The sequence below is a fragment of the Phoenix dactylifera genome, chromosome 1, assembly GCF_051530095.1.
Source record: "Phoenix dactylifera cultivar Ajwa chromosome 1, Ajwa_hap1_PhDact_Kaust_v1.1, whole genome shotgun sequence".
Classification (NCBI taxonomy): domain Eukaryota; kingdom Viridiplantae; phylum Streptophyta; class Magnoliopsida; order Arecales; family Arecaceae; genus Phoenix; species Phoenix dactylifera.
In genome coordinates, this window is record NC_143190.1 from 3196756 (window position 1) to 3222606 (window position 25851).

Genomic DNA, 25851 nt, shown 5'->3' on the forward strand with positions numbered 1-25851 from the left:
AGAGTGATATATCATACGATATCTCATAAATCTTCAATAGTATTTTCAATGCTTTTCATTCCATTCCTTTTTAACTTGATCTGGATCAATTATTTTTTCGATTTTGGGCCAAATTTCGGTCACGTTTCTAGCCCGTAATGGGGCAACCAATAGTTTCACATTTCCAGCCTATGACAGGACTTGCCAAGGTATCACATTTCTAGCATGTGACGAGACCTGCTAAGGTATCACATTTCCAGCCTGTGACGGGATCTGCCAAGGTATTACATTTCCAGCCTGTGACGGGACTTGCCAAGGTATCACATTTCCAGCATGTGACGGGACCTGCCAAGGTATCACATTTCCAGCTTGTGATGGGACCTACCAAGGTATCACATTTCCAACCTATGACGGGCCTACCAAGGTATCACATTTCTAACCTATGACGAGCCTGCTATAGAATCACATTTCCAGTCTATGATGGGACAACTAATGATAATGAAATAAGCCCAAAGTCCTTGTTCATTCAATCAAGTTCACATTCACACATCAATTCCTTTTTATTATCAGCTTTAGACTAACCACGGTCACGTTTTTCGCTCGTGACGGAGCAACCAATATAACATGGTTAGTCCACAGCACCACATCCATTAGTCTGATTATGCAAGTATAAGTTATGCTCATATATGCATCTATCATACTATCAATCACAAGCATACATGATCAAAATATGATTTAATACTGAAACCATAATACAACTATTCTTGTTTCTTACTTATTTTGATCATTAGCATATCATACATATATAGGTACAAAAATATCTATATCACGCAGGTCGGTGTATAAGGATTCTTACATTTTTGCTGACATCCAAGATAGACTAATCATCTACCCACATCGCGATCTATGGACTGGGGTGCGTAGAACTCGGCCTAACATCCTCTTGCCCAAAAGATTGTTCTTCTATAGAACCAAATTAACATCAAAATTATTCGAGGTATCCGACAACCCAAAATCCTCTATTGGTCTACTAAAGGGTCCACCATCATGCAGTAATCTAGGACTACCCTCTGAGTCCCTTTAACCAAAATTTTCTCGGATCAAGATAGAGAGAGAAAATACCAAGAGAAAAAAATAAAAAAGAGAGAAACAAGAGTATAAGATCTCGTTGGACTTCTTCCTGCCCAGATGATTATAGCCCTACACAAAATTAGGGCTGGCCATGAAAATAGATTCATATAGAAGACATACGACGTTAGCTAGATGACAACACCCAATTGTTTGAAACAGTCAGTGCAGTATAACTTAATTCATCTGATCAAGAAATATATATCTAATCAAGAAAAAAGTAATTGATTAGAAATTATCCGCTATGGGTCCAATAATAGCTGACAACAATCGGAGTGCGAAAAGGATAGGATCGACTAGGTAGCAGTATCCGATGATTCAGGTCGATCCGCTCTAGCCAACCAAGCCAGTCAAATCATGAAACGAGAATCATACCATGGTTCAGATAATACAATAGAGATTTATGACGATAGGGTCTAATGATACTCGACAATGGTCGGGATAAGACTAGCGTGATAGGTGATTGCAGCAACACTAGTCCAGAACCTTCTACTAGGGTCAACCCAGGTCTACAGTGAAAACATTTGGGACTCTCCTGCTAGGTCTAGAGTATCCCAATTAGAACCTTCTTATGAAGATCACTCTCACTCTAGAGAATCAAACTCAATTATCAAAAGAAAATAAAATAGTGTACTAGTAACCTAGACCGCCAACCGGCGTCTATCAGGGGTCCATCACTAGGTCTCCCGAGTCCCTTCTACCACCTATCCGAGTCAACTAGAGAGAGACACCAAGAAAAAGAAGAAGAAGAAGAAGGAAGAGAGAGAAACTAGAGAGAATTAGAGAGAGGAGAGAGAAAGAGAGAAGAGGGAAGAAGAGAGAGAAACTCTCCTCTCTTCACGATCCACCATCTTCTTCTCCCTTCTCCCTCACAGGTCGAAGGGGTGGAAGCCATGGTGGCCCGGCCCCCACTCAACGGCGGCCACAACCCTGGCCATACCAGTGGCCAGCGGAGGCGGAATCACGACAAAAGAACACTGAAACATGGCAAGAAAAAATCAAAACAGAGGAACCTCTCATGGCTAAATCCGGTGGCCGAAGGCTCTCATTGGGTTGTCAATGGTGGTCATGGGGTCGGAAAAGAAATGAAGAAGTTACCTCAACTCCAGTGAGGAAATTGACGGCAACTCACCTAGAGATCTCAATGGAAAATCAAAACAACCAGAATGGATCTTGCCGATGGTGAGCTCCGATCATGGCTGCAACTCCAATAGGGTGAGAGAGATGCCTCTAAATAGACTCGGCCGCGATAAAAATCTAACTGGGAGTCGGATTCCATCTGGCGAGATCGGAAGGGAGAAGACTCTCATGGAGAGTCCTCTTCCTCTCCAGGCACATGCGCGGCATGTGCCAGTCTCTTTATTTATTTCTTTTGCATTTTATTTGGGCCAAGAGACCAGGCCGGTCAAGTGGACCAGGCCCAACAAGATCATCATATATCAGGATGAGAATAATTCACAAAAATATCTCTCTTATAATGCAAACAGAAAAAGAAAAGGAAAAAAAGGAAAGAAATAATGCAATAGAGATCAGAAAACCTCAACTACAGGGATTCAGTGGTATTTTAGATTTCTGTATTTACAAGATATAATAGTAATGTATGATTGCAGTATGAAAAGTGGGCTAGTGGAATTTATTTCCAAACGGCTGCTACCTTCCTTCACTTATGATCTCATCCGACAAAATTGTTATGTTTGAGTGCCTTGAAAAGCCACTGCTTGCAAAATTGTTGCGGATATCGTCGAACTGCCAGTCTGTCAAATAACCAGGCCTTGTTGTGACTTCACAGACCTCAATATCACCTGCCAGCATGGCCACCACCCTTGACATGGGCGGGCGTAGCATCGGCGATGCTTGAGTGCACAGAAGAGCTACATTGATCATGCGGATGGCCTCTTCTTCATTGAATGATGATAACCATGGATCCACCATCTCCAGCTCGCGCCTGTTCGACCGTAAATTCCAAGCCTATGGAAAAGAGATTGATAAGAATTATATGACGATATCGATTCATGCATGGTGTCATTTGATCTTTTACATGTACAGATGAGAATGATTTATCACCATGCACAAAGTTAAACAATACCAAGTAAAAATTTAGATTGTAATGGTACTTCGGCTAAAAACAGATTGATGTCAAGAATTACATGGAGCAATACCAAGTCATTAGTGCTAAGCAAACTGAGAATTATTTAATTTAGATTGCAAACTAACTATATATGATCATTGATGGAGCGATATGGGAATGACAGGGTAGAAGAACAGACCTACAGATCACCCTGAAAGTAACATGACTGCAGTTGATATGATTTGCAAGTAACTGAGAATTATTTAATTTAGACTGCAACCTGACTATATATGATCATTGGAGTGATATGGGAACTACAGGGTAGAAGAACAGACCTACAGATCACCCTGAAAGTAACATGACTGCAGTTGATATGATTTGCAAGTAACTTAAAATTGTCAACCTACCCATTCAAGGAGATAAACTTTCTCTGCTTCAAGACTCTGATCTGAATTAGGCCTTCCAGCGAGAACCTCCAAAGCTACGACTCCAAATCCAAAGACATCGGCTTTTTCTGTGAGATGCCCTCTCATTGCATACTCCGGTGCAAGATAACCACTTAAAAAGAGTAAAAATAGTCTCCTTAGTAACGAATCATGTTACAAATGATATCGAAATAGAATGTTCTGTCAGTAGACTTAATTTAAGTAGATAGCGATCAATAGATAGCAAGTGAATGCGGATGAAATCCAGCAATTTAAGCATTACTGACGCGGGCATCCTTACATTGTACCAGCAACTCTTGTGCTAATATGAGTCATCTTATCATCATAAAGCTTTGCGAGACCAAAATCTGATATTTTTGGGTTGAGATCGGCATCAAGCAGAATATTGCTGGCTTTGACATCTCTATGTACAATTCGAACGCTTGACTCCTCATGAAGATATGCTAGACCTCTTGCTGTACCCAAACATACTTCGAAGCGAGTGGGCCAATCAAGGTGCAAGTTGTTGTCACCTGTAATGCATCAACAATCAAATGCTTGACTTAATGGGTCTGCAGTGCCTTGTTAATAAAGATTGTGCACCTTATTGCCTGAATAGTTTAAGAACTCTATATCTGAAAGATAGACGAATTTTGAGTGTGTCTACTAAATTGTACCAAAGAGTGCCTGATCCAGGCTCTTGTTTTCTAAGTATTCATAGACCAGGAGCCGCTTGCCTCTCTCGATGCAGCAACCATACAACTTCACAAGGTTTCGGTGCTGCACTACAGATATAGTTGCAATTTCCGTCATGAATTGGCGCTTTCCGTGGTGAGATGCTACCAATAATTGCTTCACCGCCACAATTCTTCCATCGGAAAGTTTACCCTGCAAAATATTATATAATTTTTTGAGGAAAAATTCCTCCACTCAACTCAACTAAGCCTTAACCTCCCACTAGTTGTGGTCGGCTATATGAATTCTTTTCCTTCATGCCGCCCAGTTTCAGGCCATGATAATTTTTTGACGAAAAATATAAGGTATAATGTTGCAACTGTATTGTGCTTCAACTAACTTATCTCTGCTCAATGGTCATGGTAATGTTTCGTCAATTTAGTATTAATGTACCGGTCAATGACATCACTGTTTTAGAAACAAGAGGTCTCAAACAAACCCATTTATTACTTCAAAGGTGCAGCAATACAATTTTGAGAAGCTTTTTGGAAACTAAAAGATACAAAAAGCCTAATAAGTTCATTCCAATAAGGAATAAGCTTGATAAGTTCATTTCATTAAGGAATGATATCTGCTTCAATATAGAAGGATTCATGAAGTTACTAACTTAAAAATCTCATTGATGCTAGGTGCTTCGCATGATAATCTATTGATTAGGAGACATGGATCTTGCCAAGGTATACATGTAAAATTCTGATGCTCATTTACATGCATACTTATGTTAGGCTTAGTATATAAATATTGAGCAATTTGGTGGTTGTCTGCCACCATCGAAGATTGAATATGGTACTTCCCCTATGGAAAGTTGGCATGCCTACCAGCCGAGATTACAGCTATTGGCAACTTGGCACTAGACCTTTTTTCCAGACTTATTTTCTAGTTTATGGATTTTTACTCATCATATTCCAAATTATGGATACATGTATGGTATGCTGAATTGGCCCGTACCGGCCAGTTCAACCCATACCGGATCGGTCCGGTTCCACAGTGAAAAGCAGTATAGGGCCTGTACCGAGAGAACCCAGCCGGAGTCGGAGAAGAAGAAGAGAAGGAGAGAGCGAGCAGGAGAGGGAGGGAGAAAGAGAGGCCTCCGCCGCGCGCGGAGGGCCTCAGGGGGCCAGTGGAGCCTGCAGGGGGGCGGCGGACGTTGCGGGCGAGAAACAGGGGATGCAGCCACGGCCTACGCCACCCCCCACCCCGCAAGCTCCGCCGTCCCACCGGCGGAGGCCTCTCCTTCTCCCTTCCTCCCCCGCTCCCTCTCTCTTTCATCTCGTCTTCTCCGGCATCGACTGGGGCTCTCGGTACGGGCCCGGTACTGAAACGGTACCGAGAATGATGAACCGGTCCGGTAGGCCACCGGTACACCTACCGGTACTAGTTCGAAATACCTTGGATAGTGGATAGTTGATTTTGTAGTGGTTCGGAATACCTTGGATACATGGATAGTTGATTATGTAGATAACTAGATATCATCTCTTTGAGTTTGAAAGTGGACGGCCATGACCCTATCACTACACATATTTCTACCAGGCAAAACAAAAAATGCTATTTGACATGCATTATATGTACATTGACATGGAGTCATGGACACATATTGGTTTGTAAAGTGTTTAGTCCTACATCCTTTATATATTGGGAAGATTTAGGATACTTAAATAGGGCCAAAGATTTTAATTGACAATTCCTAGTTAGTTTTTTTGGGTGAAATCGTCGGTCTTTACAAATGGTATCAAAGCCGACTAAGCCTGTGGCCCCTGAGCGACTAGAGGTTATTGCATTGCAGGCCCAAATGTTGGAGAATGGGATAGTCCAACATTGGGTAGGCAAATGACTTTAGGTGGCCCTAAATACACATGAGCCCATCCTACCATCAGAGTAAGCATTTAGGGTCAATTAGTTAACTCAACATGATATCAAAGCTCAGGTTGGTTAGAGGTCACGAGTTCGAATATCCTCCGTGGTAATCATTTATTTAATTATCCCGTTCTTGTCTTAGGTCTGGATTGCTAACACCTTGGGCCCTCCCTTGGTGAAGATATCAAGTCTTAAATATCAAGGTTTAAATAGGAAGAGTATATGAGGTTCCATGTTGGCTTGAATTTAGTTCTGTATTAGTCGTGTCTTAGTGAGATCTTGGGTACATAAGTAGGACAAAAAATCTCAAATAATAACTTCCGGCTAGCTTTTTTCAATGTCCACTTGGATAATGTCCTGGTTCGTTATAGGTTGTACCCTTCTTTTGTTCAAACATCAGAAAGTGTCTCTTAGTGTCTGATAGGTAATTCTTGCATTATTTTTTTGATATGAGTTGTGGCACTATCATCAATATTCTTTAAAAGGAAAAAAAAAGGAAAAAAAGATGAAAACAGAAAGATGTCATGAAATATTACTCACCATAAACACAGGACCAAATCCTCCCTCTCCTAGCTTACTAGTGGGACTGAAATTTTCTGTAGCAGTTTTCAGTTCCATATAGGTGAAAGTGTCTGGTCTGGCAATAATTTCTAGCAGATCTGCATTATAAAGGCAAAAACAAGTTATAACCATCTTCAGTTCACTTCTAGTATTAGTCAATATATCTCTGAAGACTATTAAAAGAAGTTGCACCTTCATCATCATCCATGCCTAATGTTCTGCTGTGTCTATATATTAGCATGGCAAGAAGAGTAAATAGGACTAAAGCCATAGCACCAGCTGCAATGCCAACGACCAGACCTGTCCTCTTATTTGTAGATGGTGGTTTATTACTAACAGTAGGGGTGAAGTCTGGACAGTAAATTCAGAATTAAGAAGCTGACATGCACATTTTTACTAATAATTAATTGTTAAATTTGAGTGTTTGTAATACCGAAAGGATATACGCTAATAGCCGATATGGATGAGCCATAGTAGCCTTGAGTTGGCACACAGCATGTACCCTTTCCGGACCAAAAGAAATGGATTTCTAGAAAGTTATTTGTCACTGGTGCGGTGAACTCTTTCACGACGGCTCTAAGGGATCTCTCCCCAGCTTCCTTTCTAATATCAAAGTCCTTCTCTTTTAGAATACCCTGAAATAAAAGAAAATTTCACAAACTCAGATATTAATTCCGGTAACCATTCGCAAGACAGAGAAGGCAAATATCGAGATGATAAACATTGATTTTTATGATAGTTTAAGTATGTCTACTTCGTAGGTCACTGGGAACTAAGTAATGCTATAAAATGCTGCACTGATGATGGAGAAAACTCCAACTTTGCTTAACCAATCTACCAGTTTAGCTAATACTTTTTTCGATCATTCATGTACTTGAATTTGACTTATAAGCCATGCTTCAAGGAGCCTTTGTTTGATCTCAAGCAAACCATTATAGCCATGGTATGCCAAACCGGCCAGTACGAACCGGTCCGGTCAGCTACCGGTACGGCAGCGCCGTGGAAACCGGTCTGGGCCGGTTCCATGCCGGAGATGAAGAAGACGAAGAGAAGGAGAGATCAGAGCACGGGGAAGAGAGGGAGAAAGAAGACCTGTGGCCACCATCAGGAGAGCCGCGGAGGGACGGCGGAGGCCGGGGGGTGGGGGGACCTGCGGAGGGATGGCCTCAGCCTCCGCCGAGGCCGCGTTTCAGGGGACGCGGCCTCGGCCTCTGACGCGCCCCTGCAGGTCCCCCCTCCGCGGGCTCCGCCGCCCCACCCAGCCTCCTTCACCCGTCCGCGGCTCTCCGATGGTGGCCACAGGTTTCCTCCCTCCCTCTCTTCCCCATGCTCTCTCTCGTTCTCTTCTTCTTTTCCGGCTCCAATGGGGAAGAGCTGGCCAGTTCGTACCGCCCGATTTTGGTACGAACCGGAACCGTACCGGTCCGGTAGGCGACCATTACTTCTACCGGTACTGCTACGGTGGACCTTGATTACAACTAATAAAAGGTAAGTAATTTAACAATCAAAAAGTTTAATCTAATATATTGAAATGATATTTGTAGAAATACCCATGCTTCCTAAATTAATGACACATACATTACTTCTGTTTTTTACCCTGGGGTTGCTGAACAGATGAATCATCCATCTATGAAGACAAATGTTTAGAAAGATCACTATTCCTAAGTTTTGATGAGTTCCAGGACACCATACTACAATGTTAAACAGTTGCGCCTAAGAAGTCTATTATTATTGTTTCTTTCATTATTTAAATCATGCTGATATGATCTCTTTATTAGTGTATATTTGAAACACAAAAGATTTGAGCACACTTACCTGTATATAGATATCAAAAACTCTCTTCCCAACACTTTTCCAAGTAGGTGGATTGAGGATTTGAGTCTCGGCAAAATTCAACTTTATAGTGTAATTTCCATTCTCAAGCCCAAGACCATAGTATCTTAATGATGATGGAGATAGCCTAGCAGTCTGGTACAGCTCTGGTTCTAGAGTGCTTGAGAACTGAAATGCACCGTCCAGTATATCATTATCATTTGAGGCGTCCATAAAAGCTCCAACACTGCTAACTGCCCATTTGTTTGAGTCTGTTACGTAATAAGATGCCGCTGTGAGAGGGTTTCTGTCTCTTTCATACACAGTTCCATCAGAGGATGTTATGGTATTATAACCACCACACGTTATAGCAAAGGAAGAATCTGCAAACCAGTGGATGAAAAAATAATTATTTTTAGGAAGCAACTAATGATAAAATAGCAATATAATAAGAGCAACTTACAAATTGGTGATCCACGATTGCAAGGTATATCTCGCTGAAGACAATTCAATCCTGAAGGCAAAACACTGTAGACATAACAATGCAATGGCAACACTTCAGAAGACAAAAGATATAGTGCTGCAGAAGTTCTAATGCATGGTTATTTTATCAGTGGTAGGTACCTGCTATTAGAACTATCAACCACAAAGTTGTTGGCCACCAAGTTCCTGTACGATACAACAAAGGGAGTTCACAATCAGTGGTACTACGACATGTGGAAGAAATCATATTCTAAAAAACAGGAAAGGAGGTAGTGCACACACGCAAGAGTATGATTTCTAAAAATGAAATCATGTCTCCGCTACTACCTAAGTGATCATGAAATAATTTTAGTTAAATGCCTTGTCCCCGCTGCTGAAGCAAGAGTATGTATGTATGTACACATGCACACACACCCAGACATGTGCGCGCGCGCACACGCGCACTCACAGATACATACACACACATATGCATATACATACATACATACATACATGTGTATCTATGTGTGCATATATACGTATGTATATATATATGTACGTGTATATTTTCAGCTGAACTTGGTTTTACTTGAATAGATCTCCATTCAGATTTGGGCAGGTCCATATTGAATATGGGGATTCAACATTGATAATCTGAACAGTTGGTTGTGACCTACTACCTCGAAACTACTTTAAATCCAAAAATTATGTAATATGGTTGTGATCACATTCAATGGCTCTGATCATTGATGTCAAATTAGACATGATTGGATCTTAGTGGAGATCCACTTGAGTATAGCTAAGTCTAGCTATGTATGTATAGTTTGAACCAAGAAAGAAATATTGAAGGAATTTTTTGAGATCATGGTGCTCACAATTGCGAGATTTTTGGACCAACAGAAATCACTATTTTAAATGGATTTGGATGTTCCAAATTTAGAAGAATTTAGGGGGTTGACAGACATCCTTACCCTCCAACTTCTCCTTTCTATTGCCTCTCCAAACTACAACTCGCACCAGTGTGGTAGGTATCACCTAGATGGGGTATTTTGGCATCCTATGTGGTCTAGATTAGAATAAAGCTGTTTCTAATTATAGAAGAATGATCTTGATGATCTGAAGTTATCGTTCTACAATTGAATTGTTTATTGTGAGGTCACCCATATGGAGCTAAATTTAGATCTACACTTTATCACGCCCCAGATCCGGAGCATGACATGCTACCGAGAGTTATAGCCCATGATAACACGAAGCCAACACTATATTTAGCTTTCAATTCTATCTCAAATATAATAGAATAAATAGGAATCTAATTTTATTATCCATTAAATGCAACCAATACTGGTTCAATGCTTCTAATTCCAAACATAAATACCAAATCCATAATCCTCAATATTTAGAAAATCATTAACTACAAATTTATAGTCAATTTAAAATACTAAAATTCTTCTACAAAATTGTCAAGCTTGCTAGCGCGAACTCTAAGCCTGGACCATCCTTTGTCCCTACTGATCCTATTCATCTGGAGAGAAAAAAATAAAAATAGAGATTTATGAGCGACATGGCTCAGCAAGTAAAGCTTACATTACCTTAACAAATCAGCCATAAGTTTTTCCATATCAATACATCATTTTAGAAAATAACAGATATTATAAAATAAAGCATTTCATAGTATAGCATATTAAAATAGGTCATAAAACAAATCATGCATGAACAAATCATCCATCTTTCATAAATATAGTTCTAAGTTTATTTTGCAAGCAAATACATAAAGTATTACTCTGCCATTTAGCCATATCAGATACCATGTATAGAAATAGAAAGTATCCTGGTCCTTCAAGAAGGATTAAGCTGTAATTGATACTTCTAAACGTTGTATTATGACTAGATAGTAAAATAGAGAGGTTTTCTGCTTTTCCAACATACAGTTTCAAACTTGCTTCGATAACCCAAGAAGGAAAGCTTCCTGATAGTTGATTATATGATAGGTCTCTGCAAGGAAAGACACAATTTGTCATCAACAGCATGCAAACAGCAAAAAGAAAAGAAAGCTTATTGTAAAGTCATCAAGTGACATTAGTCCAAATTATTGAAGGAATCATAAAATAATATGCTTAAAGAATTCAATTAGATGAACATTCTTGTGTACATAATATCATAAACAATTTAAATGGAAGAAAAGGATCTGAAATAGGACAAGAAGGATTGAAAGATTTTGTTATAAGCAGATTTGTATGTAAATTAAGAAGAATTAGATGAACATACACATTAAGAAGTGAGGTGCTTTTGCTGGCAGGCAAGCTACCAGAGAGGCTATTGTTCCCAAGAAATCTGCAAGAGAAGACATTAAAAGAATAAAACAGCACTTTTTTTGTTAAGTAATGAACAAGGAAAAAACTCCATAGGGTAGGCATTTTTAAAGGAAAAAGTGTATGTATATAATTTTTAAATGAAGACATCTATTTTTCTTACAAGTAGCTGAGCGAACTCAAATTGAAGAGAGATTGAGGAAGTTGGCCTGTTAAATTGTTAAAGCTCAGATCCCTATAGAAGTAAATTTAGAAAAGAACAAATAGATTTGTTATTAGCACACAGACTGAATTATATGAACTCATATATAGAAGATACCGTCAATTTAACACGAGTCATCAATATGAATAACAAGTGACTGTAGCTGACTTACAATTTCTCTAGACTAGTGTAGCGGGAAAAGTCCAGTGAAATAGAATCAGATATCCTGCTATTCCTCAAGACTCTGTAAACATTATATGATGATGTTAACTGACAGAATGGCGTAGAACGAAATGAAACATGATAGCAAATTGTGCAGTTGAGATGCATGAACTTACAAGGTGGTTAAGGATGTTAAATTACTGATAAATGCTAAAGTTGAGCTTCCATTTGATATGTCACCTAGCCGTCTGCATTGCCACATATATAGATCATGAATGAAGTGAGCATGTTTCAACAAAGGTGTGGATGCATATCAAGTCGGTCAATGTCTAATGACTATATGTTGTTGGCATCATTCGAAAGCATTTTCACAGTGATGCTACTAAGACATCACATCAGCTTATACTATGGCTCGCAAATTAATCTAATATATTGCTGAGAGCAAACAGAACTAGAAATAGATGAAAAAACTTACAAGTCTGTCAAATTCGTGAGACTAGAAAAACTTGAAGGGATCGGGCCGTCAAAAGAGTTGCCTTGCATCCTCCTATAATGAAGATTCAAGAATTAGTGGCTAAAAGGAAAATTCATTGCATATCCAGATAATGATATGTTTCATAGGCAATGTTACTTCCTGCAGCTTCCAAAAAATCAAAAACTTAACTACAAATGCGAAGTGTAATATGTGACAATATTTTGTTGCTTTTTTTCACCAATGAATCATAAGAAGTCTTTCACATGACCCCTTTTGCAATTTAACAATACATCTAAATATGTAATATGCCATTTGTTATTTAATAGAATCTTTCAGCTCATTTTCGGCTCACCTTTGCATACAAGCATAGGTGAACCTTGCTCTCAACAATAACCTAGTTGAAGTACATATATATTGATGAATTTATCGATACTGTCATAGGCAACATCACAAGAAATATGATATAGACATCAAATGAAACAAATTGATATCAGATTCCAAGGGCATCCAACGAAATATCATTTCTTAATCTTACAAAGTGGTTAAGCTTGTCTTGCTGAAGTCCGGTATTTTGCCTGTGAAATTATTGTCCGATGCCCACCTGAAATTGCAACAAAATTAGCGGAGGCCAATTTGAATTTGTATAGCCAATTTTTGCACACATAGTATATGGGACTTACAAAGTCTGCAAGTTCTTGAGACTTGATACAGTCGATGGGAACTCACCACCTAGTCCACAACTCTCTATGAACCTGTTCAAGAAAGCATAAAGCCATAAATCATAAGGCCCATGTTAATAGTTTTCCATTTACAAACATAAAACATGGTGCTTAAAGGTAATCAGAAGCTAACAATCCCTGGAGATTGTTCAAGTTCCCGAGCTCAGAGGGGACCGAACCACTGAAGTTGTTGGTACCTATGGCCCTGCAGAAGTTTACGCAAAATCAAATGCCTTGTTCTTTGTCATCATTTTCATGCCAAAACAATTTAATATCATGAAACACTGCAGTACACCATTGGCTTCCCTGCTTTTCATATCATGAAATATGGTTTACTGCAGTACCATATTTCTCAAGAAGAAGAAGAATATCTCTTCAAAAATTGTCCATAACCTGTTTTGCCTATTGATATTCTTCTTACAGATATTACATGAAACATGTTGTTCTATCTCATCGTCTAGGAGTAGCTGGAAACACAATGTTCAGACATCTCAACCAACAAAGAAAAGATCTACATGGAACAAAATTATTAAGACTGAGTGTTATATTAGTAACTTGCTATATATCTGACCGGTATAAATTGAACGATAAAAGCATGAATAATTTGTTGCTTGTTTCTTACAAATGGATGAGCTTTTGAAGCTTTCCAAGCTCCTTTGGAATAGTCCCTGATAATGCATTTGTATCGACAATCCTGGTGGTGAAGAAATGGAAACTAGGTATGGTGAGGACAACATAGAAAGCATAGATGCTTTAAGAAATCACTACTTCAAATGAGCTTGTCACTGATCGTACAAGTATTGCAACTCGGTCAAATTCCCAATAAATGCTGGTAACGTACCAGTCAAGTAGTTCCGATACAAATTCCTGCAAAAATTGTCATCTTATCAAAATCGCTAGAAATGACACAAATGCCAACTAAATATTTTCTTATGGTTCCTCAGGTATTTCATTTTCTTGTTCTCACTGTGGTGTAGCAGTAGATCATCTGAATAGAGTCTTAACATTTTCTCACTTAAAATTTGATTTGACACTAGCATATAGTGTCAGATTCATTTAACATGTAAGGGCACTTGAGGAATGCCAGATCTAAACACTTTCATAGACGCAAGTCAAGTCATATACATAAGATGCACACCTAGCATGTCCCTGATTTTTCTGTAAGGTCCCCACCAAATTGATGATGTCATAGACCTTCTGAATGTAACTAGCACAACTAATGTACATGCTATTCGAGAAATAATTAGATGTTCATGTTACAACTTTTACCCACACCAACTTGTGGATCTAGCATTTCTTAAAAAAATCATCCCTTTAATTTGATTGGAAGTTTGAGATAGTGAGTGGCCATACAAATAGTTAAGGTACGTCAAGTTTTGCAGCTCCTCCGGGATTGTGCCTACCACATCGATGGTATCTACTTGCCTGCATACAAACATGTTAACAAAAATAAGCATAAAAGAGTGTTATAGCAAAAACAAAGCAAACTGTTAATTTGGAGAATGAAGCAGTTTTGCTCCCTAGTACATCTTAAACAAGAGTCCTTGACAAATCTAGATGCTAATTTTCCAGATTTTTTTAGGCAAACTAGTTAAATGTAGCAGCTCTACAGAAGTCAATTAGATTACTTATTGATTCACTATCAGCTATCTTTATGGGAAGAAGATAAGATGTTAATTGGGCAATAGTTCAATAGTCATACCAAGGTACGTCATCTCGGTACCAGGCCCCATACCGGTGCCACTCTATCACTGTGTCGGTATGCTTAGTATGGAAGCCGGTTTAGTGTACCAACTTCCAAGTATCAGTACACCTCCTGTAACGTATACCGGTACTATACTATATGCCACGAACCGTTCAGTTTGGTACGGTATGGCATACCACACTACACTCTTTTGTCCAAACCTTCATATCCTCCTCTACATAGAAGAGGTCCATTGTTGAATATTGGTTGACAAACAGTAACATTTCAGGCCCATTCTTCTTTAAAGGGTAAAAGACTGAACTTAGAAATCTATATTTTTCTGGATAAGCATTTCTCAGGCAACATTTAGATAAGAAAATAATTTACCTATATTATTTTATGCATTGGAAAGTAGATTCAAAGTCTGTTACTCATATTTTTTTGCGTTACTACTTTTCTAGATAAGTTGCTAAGATCTATCCATATTTTTCGTAATATTCTTTATTATATAAATATTATTATATTCAATAATATTATATTATATTATATATATTATTTATAATATATTATAGGGTTTGGGGTATTTTAGGAATAAAACAAAAAAATTATTTTACCGGCTAATGGAAAAATGATTGACTCACCTCCTAAGTGGTTAAGACTGTCCTCCTATTTCATTGAGCAATTACGACCTATGAAAAAATAACTTACCCACCTAAAAAAAAGATGAGAATATAGGTTAATTGGTCAATGAAAAATAACTTACCCACCTAAAAAAAAGATGAGAATATTTACCTAGCAAACAGCAAGCCCTTATGTATGAAGTGTCAGGCTTGAAGGATCAGAAGTGCTCTCAATTCAGCTTGACTTTAACCAACACTAGTATACACTTGCCCACACTTTACTCCAATATAACCCAACTCAAACCCCACTCATCATGTTGCCGATGAAGATGACCCGAGGCATTTTGATCTTTCCAACATAATTCATTTTTTCTAATAAAAAAGTAAAATAGAATCTTATTTGTTACTAATGGGATAGAAGTCCTAGAATAGTCCCTCTCATCCAACTCTCAACTAATATCATGAATTCTTTTATTCAAATATCTTGGGCTGATCATAGCTTAAGTTATAATCCTAAAGCATATTGCTGTATTATTATCTTTATTTATGAGAATGAGTTTTTTTTTTTATAAAGAACCTTTTTTTTGATGATAAAGGGAGGCTAGAAGAAGCCACCCAGCTTTTATTAATAAAGATAAAAGAATTTACATCTTGGAATAGAGAACAAGATCAGTTAGAAAAAGATAAAGGATAAATAATAAGCACCCCAATAAAAATCAAACAATAAGAAGAGAGTAAGGAATATTCTTGATTTTGTTCCAAATTCTTCCAAAAGCTGGTAGTTTTTTTTTTCTTTCGAATGCATGGAATAGACCACTCATTGAAATTATGAAGACAGCATAAGCAACCACAGAATAATTGCAAGGACTATTTTATCTTATTCAAAAGAAAATTCTTCAAGGATATTTTGTATAAAAATCCTAATTATTGATTTTGCAAGAAAAAAACCAGATTAATTTCCTTAAAAATGACACATATTTTAGGATATCCAGAAAATTTTAGTCTTGGATGATACACTAAATAAGTAAATAGGGCACACATTTGATAAAAGTCTAAAACATAATACATTATATATATATATACACACACACACACATCCAACACACTTGTTTAGACAAATTTGCTGAACTAACTTAGGTTCCTAAAGAGAGAGATGTTTGGGCATACAGCTTGGTGATGTGGCAGGTGGTCTTATTGTTGTAGCTGCAGTTACATTTGACCGCCGGTTTGAAGTCAGAGGCGTACAAATCGGTGGAGTCGATGGCAGCGCCGCTGCATGGCTCACCGCTGATGTTCCATTTCCCCGACGCCTTCTGCCCCCACCTTCCCAGTATCGTGTTCAACGCCTCGACTGCAACGCCACAAAAAAAAAAAACAAAATCCACATCAGCAACGACGCACGTACACCATCTGATCTTCGGAACACCGTTTTTCCCATGAACCAGCGAAATAGGTCGAGCAAAACTATTTGCTTCTCTACTTTAGATTTCCCTTTGCACGCGTTTTTTTAACGATCGAATTTGGCACAAAGTAATTGGTTAAGTTCACTGCGGTCGGAGATTCGCGAAACGCCACGTCGGTTTAGAAAGGCAAATATTTTACCAATGAAAATCTTGACACGGAACAATATATATAAATAAGAATATGAAATTATCTACCAAAGAATAACAAGATATTCGTGTACCAAAAAAAAGAATAATAAGAAATTCTCTTGCAATCTCAAGCGTTTTTTTTTCTCTACTCAAAGAATTTTTTTCTCTACTCAAAGAATTTTTTTCTCTACTAACAATGGAGAATAAAGACAAGAAATCCTTTTTTTCTACTTGAGAAGTGTTAGATCGTTTTTGATCTAAAAAAAAAGAGAAGTGTTCGATGGTTCTTGCAGTTTAATTTCTTTGAGTTGGCATGCATACCTTCGGATGGGACGGTTGTAGCTTTAGCTCTGGATCTCTCAACAAGGAGGAAGAGATAAAGAATGCTAAGAACAAAAGCTGGTAAATAAAAGACTGAAGCTTTCTTTGGCACCATTACCATCTCTCTCTCTCTCGGGGTTTCCCAGAGGAGTGGCAAAATTAAAATGCTTGGAGGATTCTTGGCTCCTTAATTTGTCTTGGTAGCATCCTCTTCAATTTATAAAGGTTGAGAGAGCGAGAGAGAGAGGGGGGAGAAGCGGTGGGGAGAGAAGAGGGGGTTATTGCTTGCTTACATCATCGCAGCGTCTGCTTCAATTTACGTGGAGTTTGCTACGGGCAAGATAAAGTCTTGATGTTCGCATTTGTGTAACGACGTCCCTTTCTTTTTAGTTCCCTTCTTCAGTTACATCTGAGTTCCCTTGTGCTACGGGCAAGATTCTCAGCAGATATGTGAGTCAATGGACAAGTGCTTATCAATCAACCAACTTGGCTGCCATCTCAATCTACTAGACTCGGAGTCAAAGATTTTATATCTTAGAAACCAATCCCTTCGAACCAAATGCTTATAAACCAATCCGTTCTAACCAAATGGGGATGAGGATATCTCAAGAACGACCCGGTCCAAGGAGAAAAAAAGTGCATAGGAATTATTACAAGAAAATCATGCTATCTGCATGGTAGAAGCCTAAGAGAAGATGTTCAAAACTCTGGCACGAGGTGATCAATTCCCTCCAACCATTTTGGAACAGGATTCATCATGAAATAGGAACAGACATGAAACATGTTTTGGAAGCATAATTGACTTCGTGAGATACTTCTTAGGACACTCTTCATGAGATACTTTGAAATGCCTTATCATATGCCTTTGTTTTCCCTATACTTTTCTCCGATAATGATCTCAAGCCGTGTTTTTGAGGATACTTCATTTTCAAGTGGCTTGATGAAAGATTAAGTAGTATTGACTGAGAGATTTATAGCATCGAAGATAGCTGCAGCTTCTGATACCGATGAGTCATGAGAAAACTCAAGAAGCAGGACCTATCTCTTGTCCTAAGTGACAACTAGGTGTATTATCCGGACTAAAATTTATTAGTTGTGCGGCATATTTCTATTTTTGCTTGACGCATGGTTTTTCCAACAATTTTTTTGGTGATGGATTTTTCGGATTATTCGCGTGTGCAACTTGAGGTAGTGACTGACTTGTGAGATATGTTTTGATGTGATTAAATAATTTATGAAAATATATCATGTGGAAGGTTATTTGGCTGATAAATTTTTCCTTTTCATTACTATTCATGTGATAATTTTTTTCAACTCATTATTATTTAGTGTTGGGGATGCGGGCCAAATAGAGGGTGGACATGTCATGTCAGGTAACGTTTTTTCTTCGGCCAAAGCTTTAAAATAAATATTCCAACTTCCAAAATGAACAAGTAGTCGGACATCCATCTAGAAAAGTACTAGAGGTAGGAAGGTAATGCCTTCCCTTCTTAAAAGATTAGTGCATCGCCCCCAACCAAACGTGGGCATTACGGAATAAATCATTGAATTATCTTTATTATCTAAATCAATTCAAACATTCCTATTAGTGTGCTAAGTATAATTTCCACCTTTTTCTGAGAAGAGTGTTACATTTTCCAGCTGATGCCAATCTTTTTTCTTTTTCTTTTTGGGTACTAGACCTTGATGCATCCACGGCTTATTTATTCTAGTTGTTAAGTATATATTGGTCATGACAAATTATGATTTTTTTTTTGAGCAAACTCATGAGAAAGTATGCCAATCAATAACGTCATATGAAAACACATGAAATGCCTAGCATTAAAATACGAAGAGAACATCCCTACCAAAAGAATAGACCGATGAAGTCAACAATGACATATGAAAAGCACATGAACAAACCAATCAATATGAAGGGAGTATTCTTGCCAAGAGAAATTTGAAGGAATTGATTTTTTGTCGCATAGGTTAGTTTTTTTTTAATTGCTGCCAATATTATAGATGACCACCATTCTAATAATGTAGTTACAAGAAATTTTTTTTTTCTCCTCTGATGAAAATTTGTATACTGGTCAATAAAGAAGTTGTCTAAGTAATTAGAGAGAGAGAGAGGTAGCATTAGTCTAGGAGTAGTAAAATTATTTGAAATTTACCAGATAATACATTTTGTATTAACTTTCTTTTAAACCAAAAGATTGAAGTTCGTCCATTCAAATTTATTTTGGAAATGAATACACCAACAAACAATGAGCCCATCAAGATAGGCTCTGAAACAGCAATACAAAACTTTAGCGAATACCAGACCAATACATTACACCTTCATTTCACTAACATCCTTAGTCCAACTACTCAATAAGAAGTTCCAATTTCCATTAGCTATCACCTGATAGTTGGAATAAGCTTTTCCTTTAACTAATCTCTTGTTTCTCTCCAACCAGACTATCCAAGAAATTACCATTACTGCTAAATTCCGTCCTCTTCACCATCTCGGTTGAAGATTGCTTTCCCTCCAAGGTTAATTGGAGTACTGTTTGTCTTGGAAAAGAAGGAGGTCTCAGAGTCAAAGATTTATCTCTAATAAACCAAACCCTTCTAGCCAAATGGGGATGGAGATACCTCAAGAATGACCTTGTCCATGGAGAAAAGAAGTGTATAGGAATTATTACAAGTAAATCATGCTATCTCCATGCTAGAAGCCTAAAAGAAGATGTTCAAAACTCTGGCGCGATGTGATCAATTCCGTCCAACCCTTTTGGAACAAGATTCATTATGAGATTGGGAACAAACATGGATTTGGAAGGACAATTGACTTTGTGAGATACCTCTTAAGACACTCTTCCCTACTCTACTCAGATTGAATCCTAATAGTTGTAACATTCCCAACACTGTCCAATTGGTTGATGGACTGGCTCATGGTCTAACATTGTGACTGAAAATAAATTTGAATGGATCCAAGCCATGGATGATTCCTAATCTAAACATGCCCATTGTCATCACCTAGTATCATATGAGTTCGCCTGTCATATATAGGTTAGGATACTTGCCCTCATCTGGCGTTCTAGGATTGTGTAGCATGTGGTATATGTTATGCCAGTTAACTCCATGTATCACTCTACCAATTGCTATCCTAAATACAAGAGCAGTTATCTGAACGGTGTTTGGCGGACAATCTCTAGTATTTTTTTGTCTACTTGTTATCCTTGTTCGGCATACTAAATGGACTATCAACTAACTTCTCATGCTACAGAATAAAATCTAAGGAGGTATGATCTTGTTTGGGCTCCAGATGTACTGCATGGCCATGAGAGACAGAAACTACTTTCCCATTGCATGGTGAGAGCTTGCATGCTGATGCAAATAGTTCCAAGGCTGATAAGAGCTACGAGCATGGAGTTGTAAAATTTGGCTCAAATCTCCGAATGATTGTTATCCCAAAAGATAAAGTGGATTACAATATATATGCAACTCTTCCTGCAATTATATATGAACAACCAATCCAATCTCAAAAATATCTATAATATTGTGAAACTTTGCCTATTTTCTTTTTTTTTTTTTTTGAGGGAAAAGGAGGGCCAATGGCCCACCAATTTAGCTCTCCCATTTTCCCTTGGTGACTATTTCAAACATGGATCATAAGTAGAGTTAGTGCACAGATTTTCAGGCAGGTGAAGTTGCAATGGAATAATTCCAAAGTTGCCTTCATACACTTGCTTAGAGGGACATTCCTGAATATGTTGATTCTAGAATATATATCCTGATAATTTTTTTATCACCCCAAAAAAATGCCTAATTACATATATCTCATTTTTAAAAATTTCATAAATTATTTTCAACTTTGCTTTTTTATAGTTATTCCTCTCAATATCAATGTACAATTTTTATAAAATTTAATTTTGTAAGTAAATATCATCACTTTGAATTAGTCAAGCTCCATAAGCATGAGAAGTTGGAATCAACAGTGACATATGAAAAGCACGTGAAAAGACTAGTTTTAGAATTTGATGGGAAAATCCATGCCAAAACAATAGACTGGTCAAATCAACATTGACATATGAAAAGCACATGAACAAAGTATTCTTGTCAAGAGAAATTGAAGGAACTGATTTTTTGTTATATAGGTTAGGATGTTAGCATCCCTAATTGCAGCCACTATTACAAATAACCACCATTCTAAAAATGTAGTTATAAAAAATTTTTGTTTCCCTTTTGATAAAAATTTGAATACTAAACAATAAAGAAGTCGTCAGAGTAATTAGAGAGAGAGAAAAAAGTGGTACGAGTGTAGGAGTAGAAAAACAAATTGAAATTTATCAAATAAGACATTTTGTATTAACTTTCTTTTAGAGTACAAAATTGAAGTCCGTCCAATCAAATTCAATCAAAAAACGAATACACCAACAAACAATGAGCCTACCAAGGTAGGCTTTGAAACAACATTACAAAACTTTAGCGAATGCCAGACCAATACATTGCACCTTCATTTCACTAGCACCCTTAGCCCAACTAGTCAATAAGAAGCTCCAATTTCCATTAGCTATAACCTGATAGTTGGAACAAGCTTTTCCTTTTTAATCTTTTGTTTCTCTCCAGCTAGATTGTCCAAGAAATTACCACCACTACTACTAAATCCCGTCCTCTTCACCATCTTGATGGAAGATTTCTTTCCATCCAAGTTTAATTGGAGTATTGTTTGTCTTGGAAAAGAAGGCGGTCTCGGGCAAAGATTTATCTCTTATAATCCAATCCCTTCTAACCAAATGGGGATGGAGATACCTCAAGAGCGACCCTGTCCATGGAGAAAAGAAGTGCATAGGAATTATTACAAGTAAATTATGCTATCTCCATGGTAGAACCATGGGAGAAGATGTTCAAAACTCTGGCGTGATGTAATCGATTCCCTTCATCCCTTTTGGAACAGGACTCATTGTGAAATTCCCTCCAACCATTTTGGAACAATTCATCAATTATAGGGAAAAGGAGTGTGCATGGCCCGCCAATTTAGCTCTCCCATTTTTCCTTGCTGACTATTACAAATATGGATCACAAGTAGAATTTGTGCACAAATTTTCAGGCAGATGAAGTTACAACGGAATAATCCCAAAGTTGCCATTATCGACATGCTACGTGGGCATTCCTGAATGTGTTCATTCTAGAATATATATCTTGATAATCTTTTCATCACCCTGAGAAAATGCCAAATGACATATATCTTATTTTCAAAAATTTCATAAACTATTTCCAACTTTGCTACTTTATTAGTTAATCCTCTCAATATCAATGTACAATTTTTAAGAAATTTAATTATCTAAATAAATATCACCACTTTGAAATGCCTTATCATATGCCTTTGTTTTTCCTATACTTTTCTCCGATAATGATCTCAAGCCGTGTTTTTGAGGATACTTCATTTTCAAGTGGCTTGATGAAAGATTAAGCGGCATTGGCTAAGGGATTTATGGCATCGAAGATAGTTGCAGCTTTTGATGCCGATGAGTCATGAGAAAACTCTAGAAGCAGGACCTATCTCTTGTCCTAAGTGACAACTAGGTGTATTATCCGAACTAAAATTTATTAGTTGTGCGGCATATATCTATTTTTGCTTGGCGCATGGTTTTTCCAACAATTTTTTTGGTGATGGATTTTTTCGGATTATTCGCATGTGGAACTAGAGGTAGTGACTGACTTGTGAGATATGTTTTGATGTGATTAAATAATTTATGAAAATATATCATGTGGAAGGTTATTTGGCTGATAAATTTTCCCTTTTCATTACTATTCATGTGATAATTTTTTTCAACTCATTATTATTTAGTGCGGGGGACGCGGGCCAAATAGAGGGTGGACATGTCATATCAGGTAACGTTTTTTCTTCAGCCAAAGCTTTAAAATAAATATTCCAACTTCCAAAAGGAACAAGTAGTCGGACATCCATCTAGAAAAGTACTAGAGGTAGGAAGGTAATGCCTTCCCTTCTTAAAAGATTAGTGCATCGCCCCCAACCAAACGTGGGCATTACGGAATAAATCATTGAATTATCTTTATTATCTAAATCAATTCAAACGTTCCTATTAGTGTGCTAAGTATAATTTCCACCTTTTTCTGAGAAGAGTGTTACATTTTCCAGCTGATGCCAATCTTTTTTCTTTTTCTTTTTGGGTACTAGACCTTGATGCATCCACGGCTTATTTATTCTTGTTGTTAAGTATATATTAGTCATGACAAATTATTATTATTTTTTTAGCAAACTCATGAGAAAGTATGCCAATCAATAACGACATATGAAAACACATAAAATGCTTAGCATTAAAATACGAAGAGAACATCCCTACCAAAAGAATAGACCGATGAAGCCAACAGTGACATATGAAAAGCACATGAACAAACCAATCAATATGAAGGGAATATTCTTGCCAAGAGAAATTTGAAGGAATTGATTTTTTGTCGCATAGGTTAGGATGTTAGCATCCTTAATTGCTACCAATATTATAGATGACCACCATTCTAATAACGTAGTTACAAGAAATTTTTGTTTCCCCTCTGATGAAAATTTGTATACTGATCAATAAAGAAGTTGTCTAAGTAATTAGAGAGAGAGAGAGGTAGCATTAGTGTAGGAGTAGTAAACTTATTTGAAATTTACCAGATAATACATTTTGTATTAACTTTCTTTTAGGCCAAAAGATAATATGAGAAGTTGGCATCAACAACATATGAAAAGCACGTGAAAAGACTAGTTTTAGAATTTGATGGGAAATCCATGCCAAAACAATAGACTGGTCAAATCAACATTGACATATGAAAAGCACATGGGCAAAGTATTCTTGTCAAGAGAAATTGAAGGAACTGATTTTTTGTTATATAGGTTAGGATGTTAGCATCCCTCATTGCAGCCACTATTACAAATAACCACCATTCTAAAAATGTAGTTATAAAAAATTTTTGTTTCCCTGTTGATAAAAATTTGAATACTAAATAATAAAGAAGTCGTCTGAGTAATTAGAGAGAGAAAGAAAAGTGGTACGAGTGTGGGAGTAGAAAAACAAATTGAAATTTATCAAATAAGACATTTTGTGTTAACTTTCTTTTAGAGTAAAAGATTGAAGTCCATCCAATCAAATTCATTCAGAAAACGAATACACTAACAAACAATGAGCCTACCAAGGCAGGCTTTGAAACAGCGTTACAAAACTTTAGCGAATGCTAGACCAATACATTGCACCTTCATTTCACTAGCACCCTTAGTCCAACTAGTCAATAAGAAGCTCCAATTTCCATTAGTTATAACCTGATAGTTGGAATAAGCTTTCCTTTTTAATCTCTTGTTTCTCTCCAACTAGATTGCCCAAGAAATTACCACCACTACTACTAAATCCCGTCCTCTTCACCATCTCGATTGAAGATGTCTTTCCATCCAAGTTTAATTGGAGTATTGTTTGTCTTGAAAAATAGAGATGGGCACTGGGCCGGGCCGCCCACGGCCCGGCACGGCACGGCACGAAGCGGGCCGTGCCTGGCACGGCCCGCCAGCTACAGTGCCGTGCCGTGCCGTGCCTGGCACGGCCCATTTGATAGGGCCGTGCTGGGTCACAGGGTACTGGCCCGTGGGCCGTGCCTGGCACGGCCCGCTTCGGGCCTGGGCCGGCACGGCCCGGTCTAGGCCCGCGGGCCAAGCACGGCACGGCCCATAAGGGCCTGGGCCGGGCTGGCACGCGGGCCTGGCACGGTCCGGGCCTGGGCCCGGCTTGGCCCGATAAAAATTAATGCTTCATAAATTTTTTTAATAAATTAATAAATATTGAACACTAAGGATTTATGAATATAAAGCCACCTTAATGGTGGGGGGTTTGGCATAGACCCCTACCAGTTTATTAATTTAAATCAAAATGGTACATGAAGGGAGGTTTGGACCTTGGTCTGACCTCCAGAATACAATAAGAAAGGGCCGAGGTTTGGACCTTGGTCTGACCTCCAGAATACAATAAAAATGTACAATTATAAAAAATTAAGAAATCTTACTAATCATCAGTGATTCAGTGAATCAGTATTCACTCTTCAGTCTTCACTCTTCAGTCTTCAGTCTTCAGTAGTGTTTGTATCATCATCATCAGAGGATGTTGTATTATGTCCACCTTTATCTTGAAGTCTTGCCTCAGCATCCAGCCAATCCTTGAAGCAGAGAAGCATCTCCAGCGTTTCGCCCGTCATCCTACTTCTCTTTTCGTCAAGAACACGCCGACCTGCACTAAAAGCGGATTCCGATGCTACCGTGGACATCGGCACAGCTAAAATATCACGTGCAATTGCAGACATAACAGGATATTGATTTCTAACACTCTTCCACCAAGATAATACATCTAGATTCTCTATTTGATTTTCATCATATGCAGACTGAAGATCATTTCGTAAATAAAATTCTAGTTCACTACTTAAAGATGAAGAAGATGAAGAGGAACTTGAAGCATGTGTGTGTCTTCTCTGTGCAATAAATGAAAAAATAGATGACGAACGAGAACTACTAGAAGGAGAAATAGAGGTTTGTATTTGTGTTCTAGATCCACGAATTTTTTCATCATATATAGCATAAATATCATAAAGAAGTTGTTTTACCTCATTTTTAGCAGATTCAGAATCTTGATTCATATTTTCAGAGTATGCATCAAGTAAAATTAGCACGCCATTTAATTTAACTCTAGGATCAAATACAGCAGCTAAGTTATGCATAGGACATATCTTGTCCCAATAC

The 25851-nt window shown here is 37.8% G+C and overlaps 1 protein-coding gene across 1 annotated transcript; it reads right to left on the reverse strand.

The window, feature by feature from the left end:
* Positions 1 to 2605: 2605 nt before the first annotated feature.
* LOC103702231 (putative LRR receptor-like serine/threonine-protein kinase At1g56130) lies at positions 2606 to 17369 on the reverse strand. The gene is made up of 24 exons (XM_088717261.1): positions 17109 to 17369; positions 16363 to 16546; positions 14245 to 14316; positions 13687 to 13758; positions 13514 to 13585; positions 13025 to 13096; positions 12853 to 12924; positions 12708 to 12773; positions 12173 to 12244; positions 11874 to 11945; positions 11708 to 11779; positions 11497 to 11568; positions 11290 to 11355; positions 10951 to 11016; positions 9187 to 9231; positions 9026 to 9090; positions 8566 to 8945; positions 7184 to 7385; positions 6943 to 7101; positions 6730 to 6848; positions 4278 to 4488; positions 3902 to 4133; positions 3583 to 3733; positions 2606 to 3075 (listed from the first exon to the last, which is right to left on the reverse strand). The coding sequence occupies exons 1-24, from the start codon at positions 17227 to 17229 to the stop codon at positions 2758 to 2760; spliced, it is 3033 nt and encodes a 1010-aa protein (XP_088573387.1). The 5' UTR covers positions 17230 to 17369; the 3' UTR covers positions 2606 to 2757.
* Positions 17370 to 25851: the final 8482 nt, after the last annotated feature.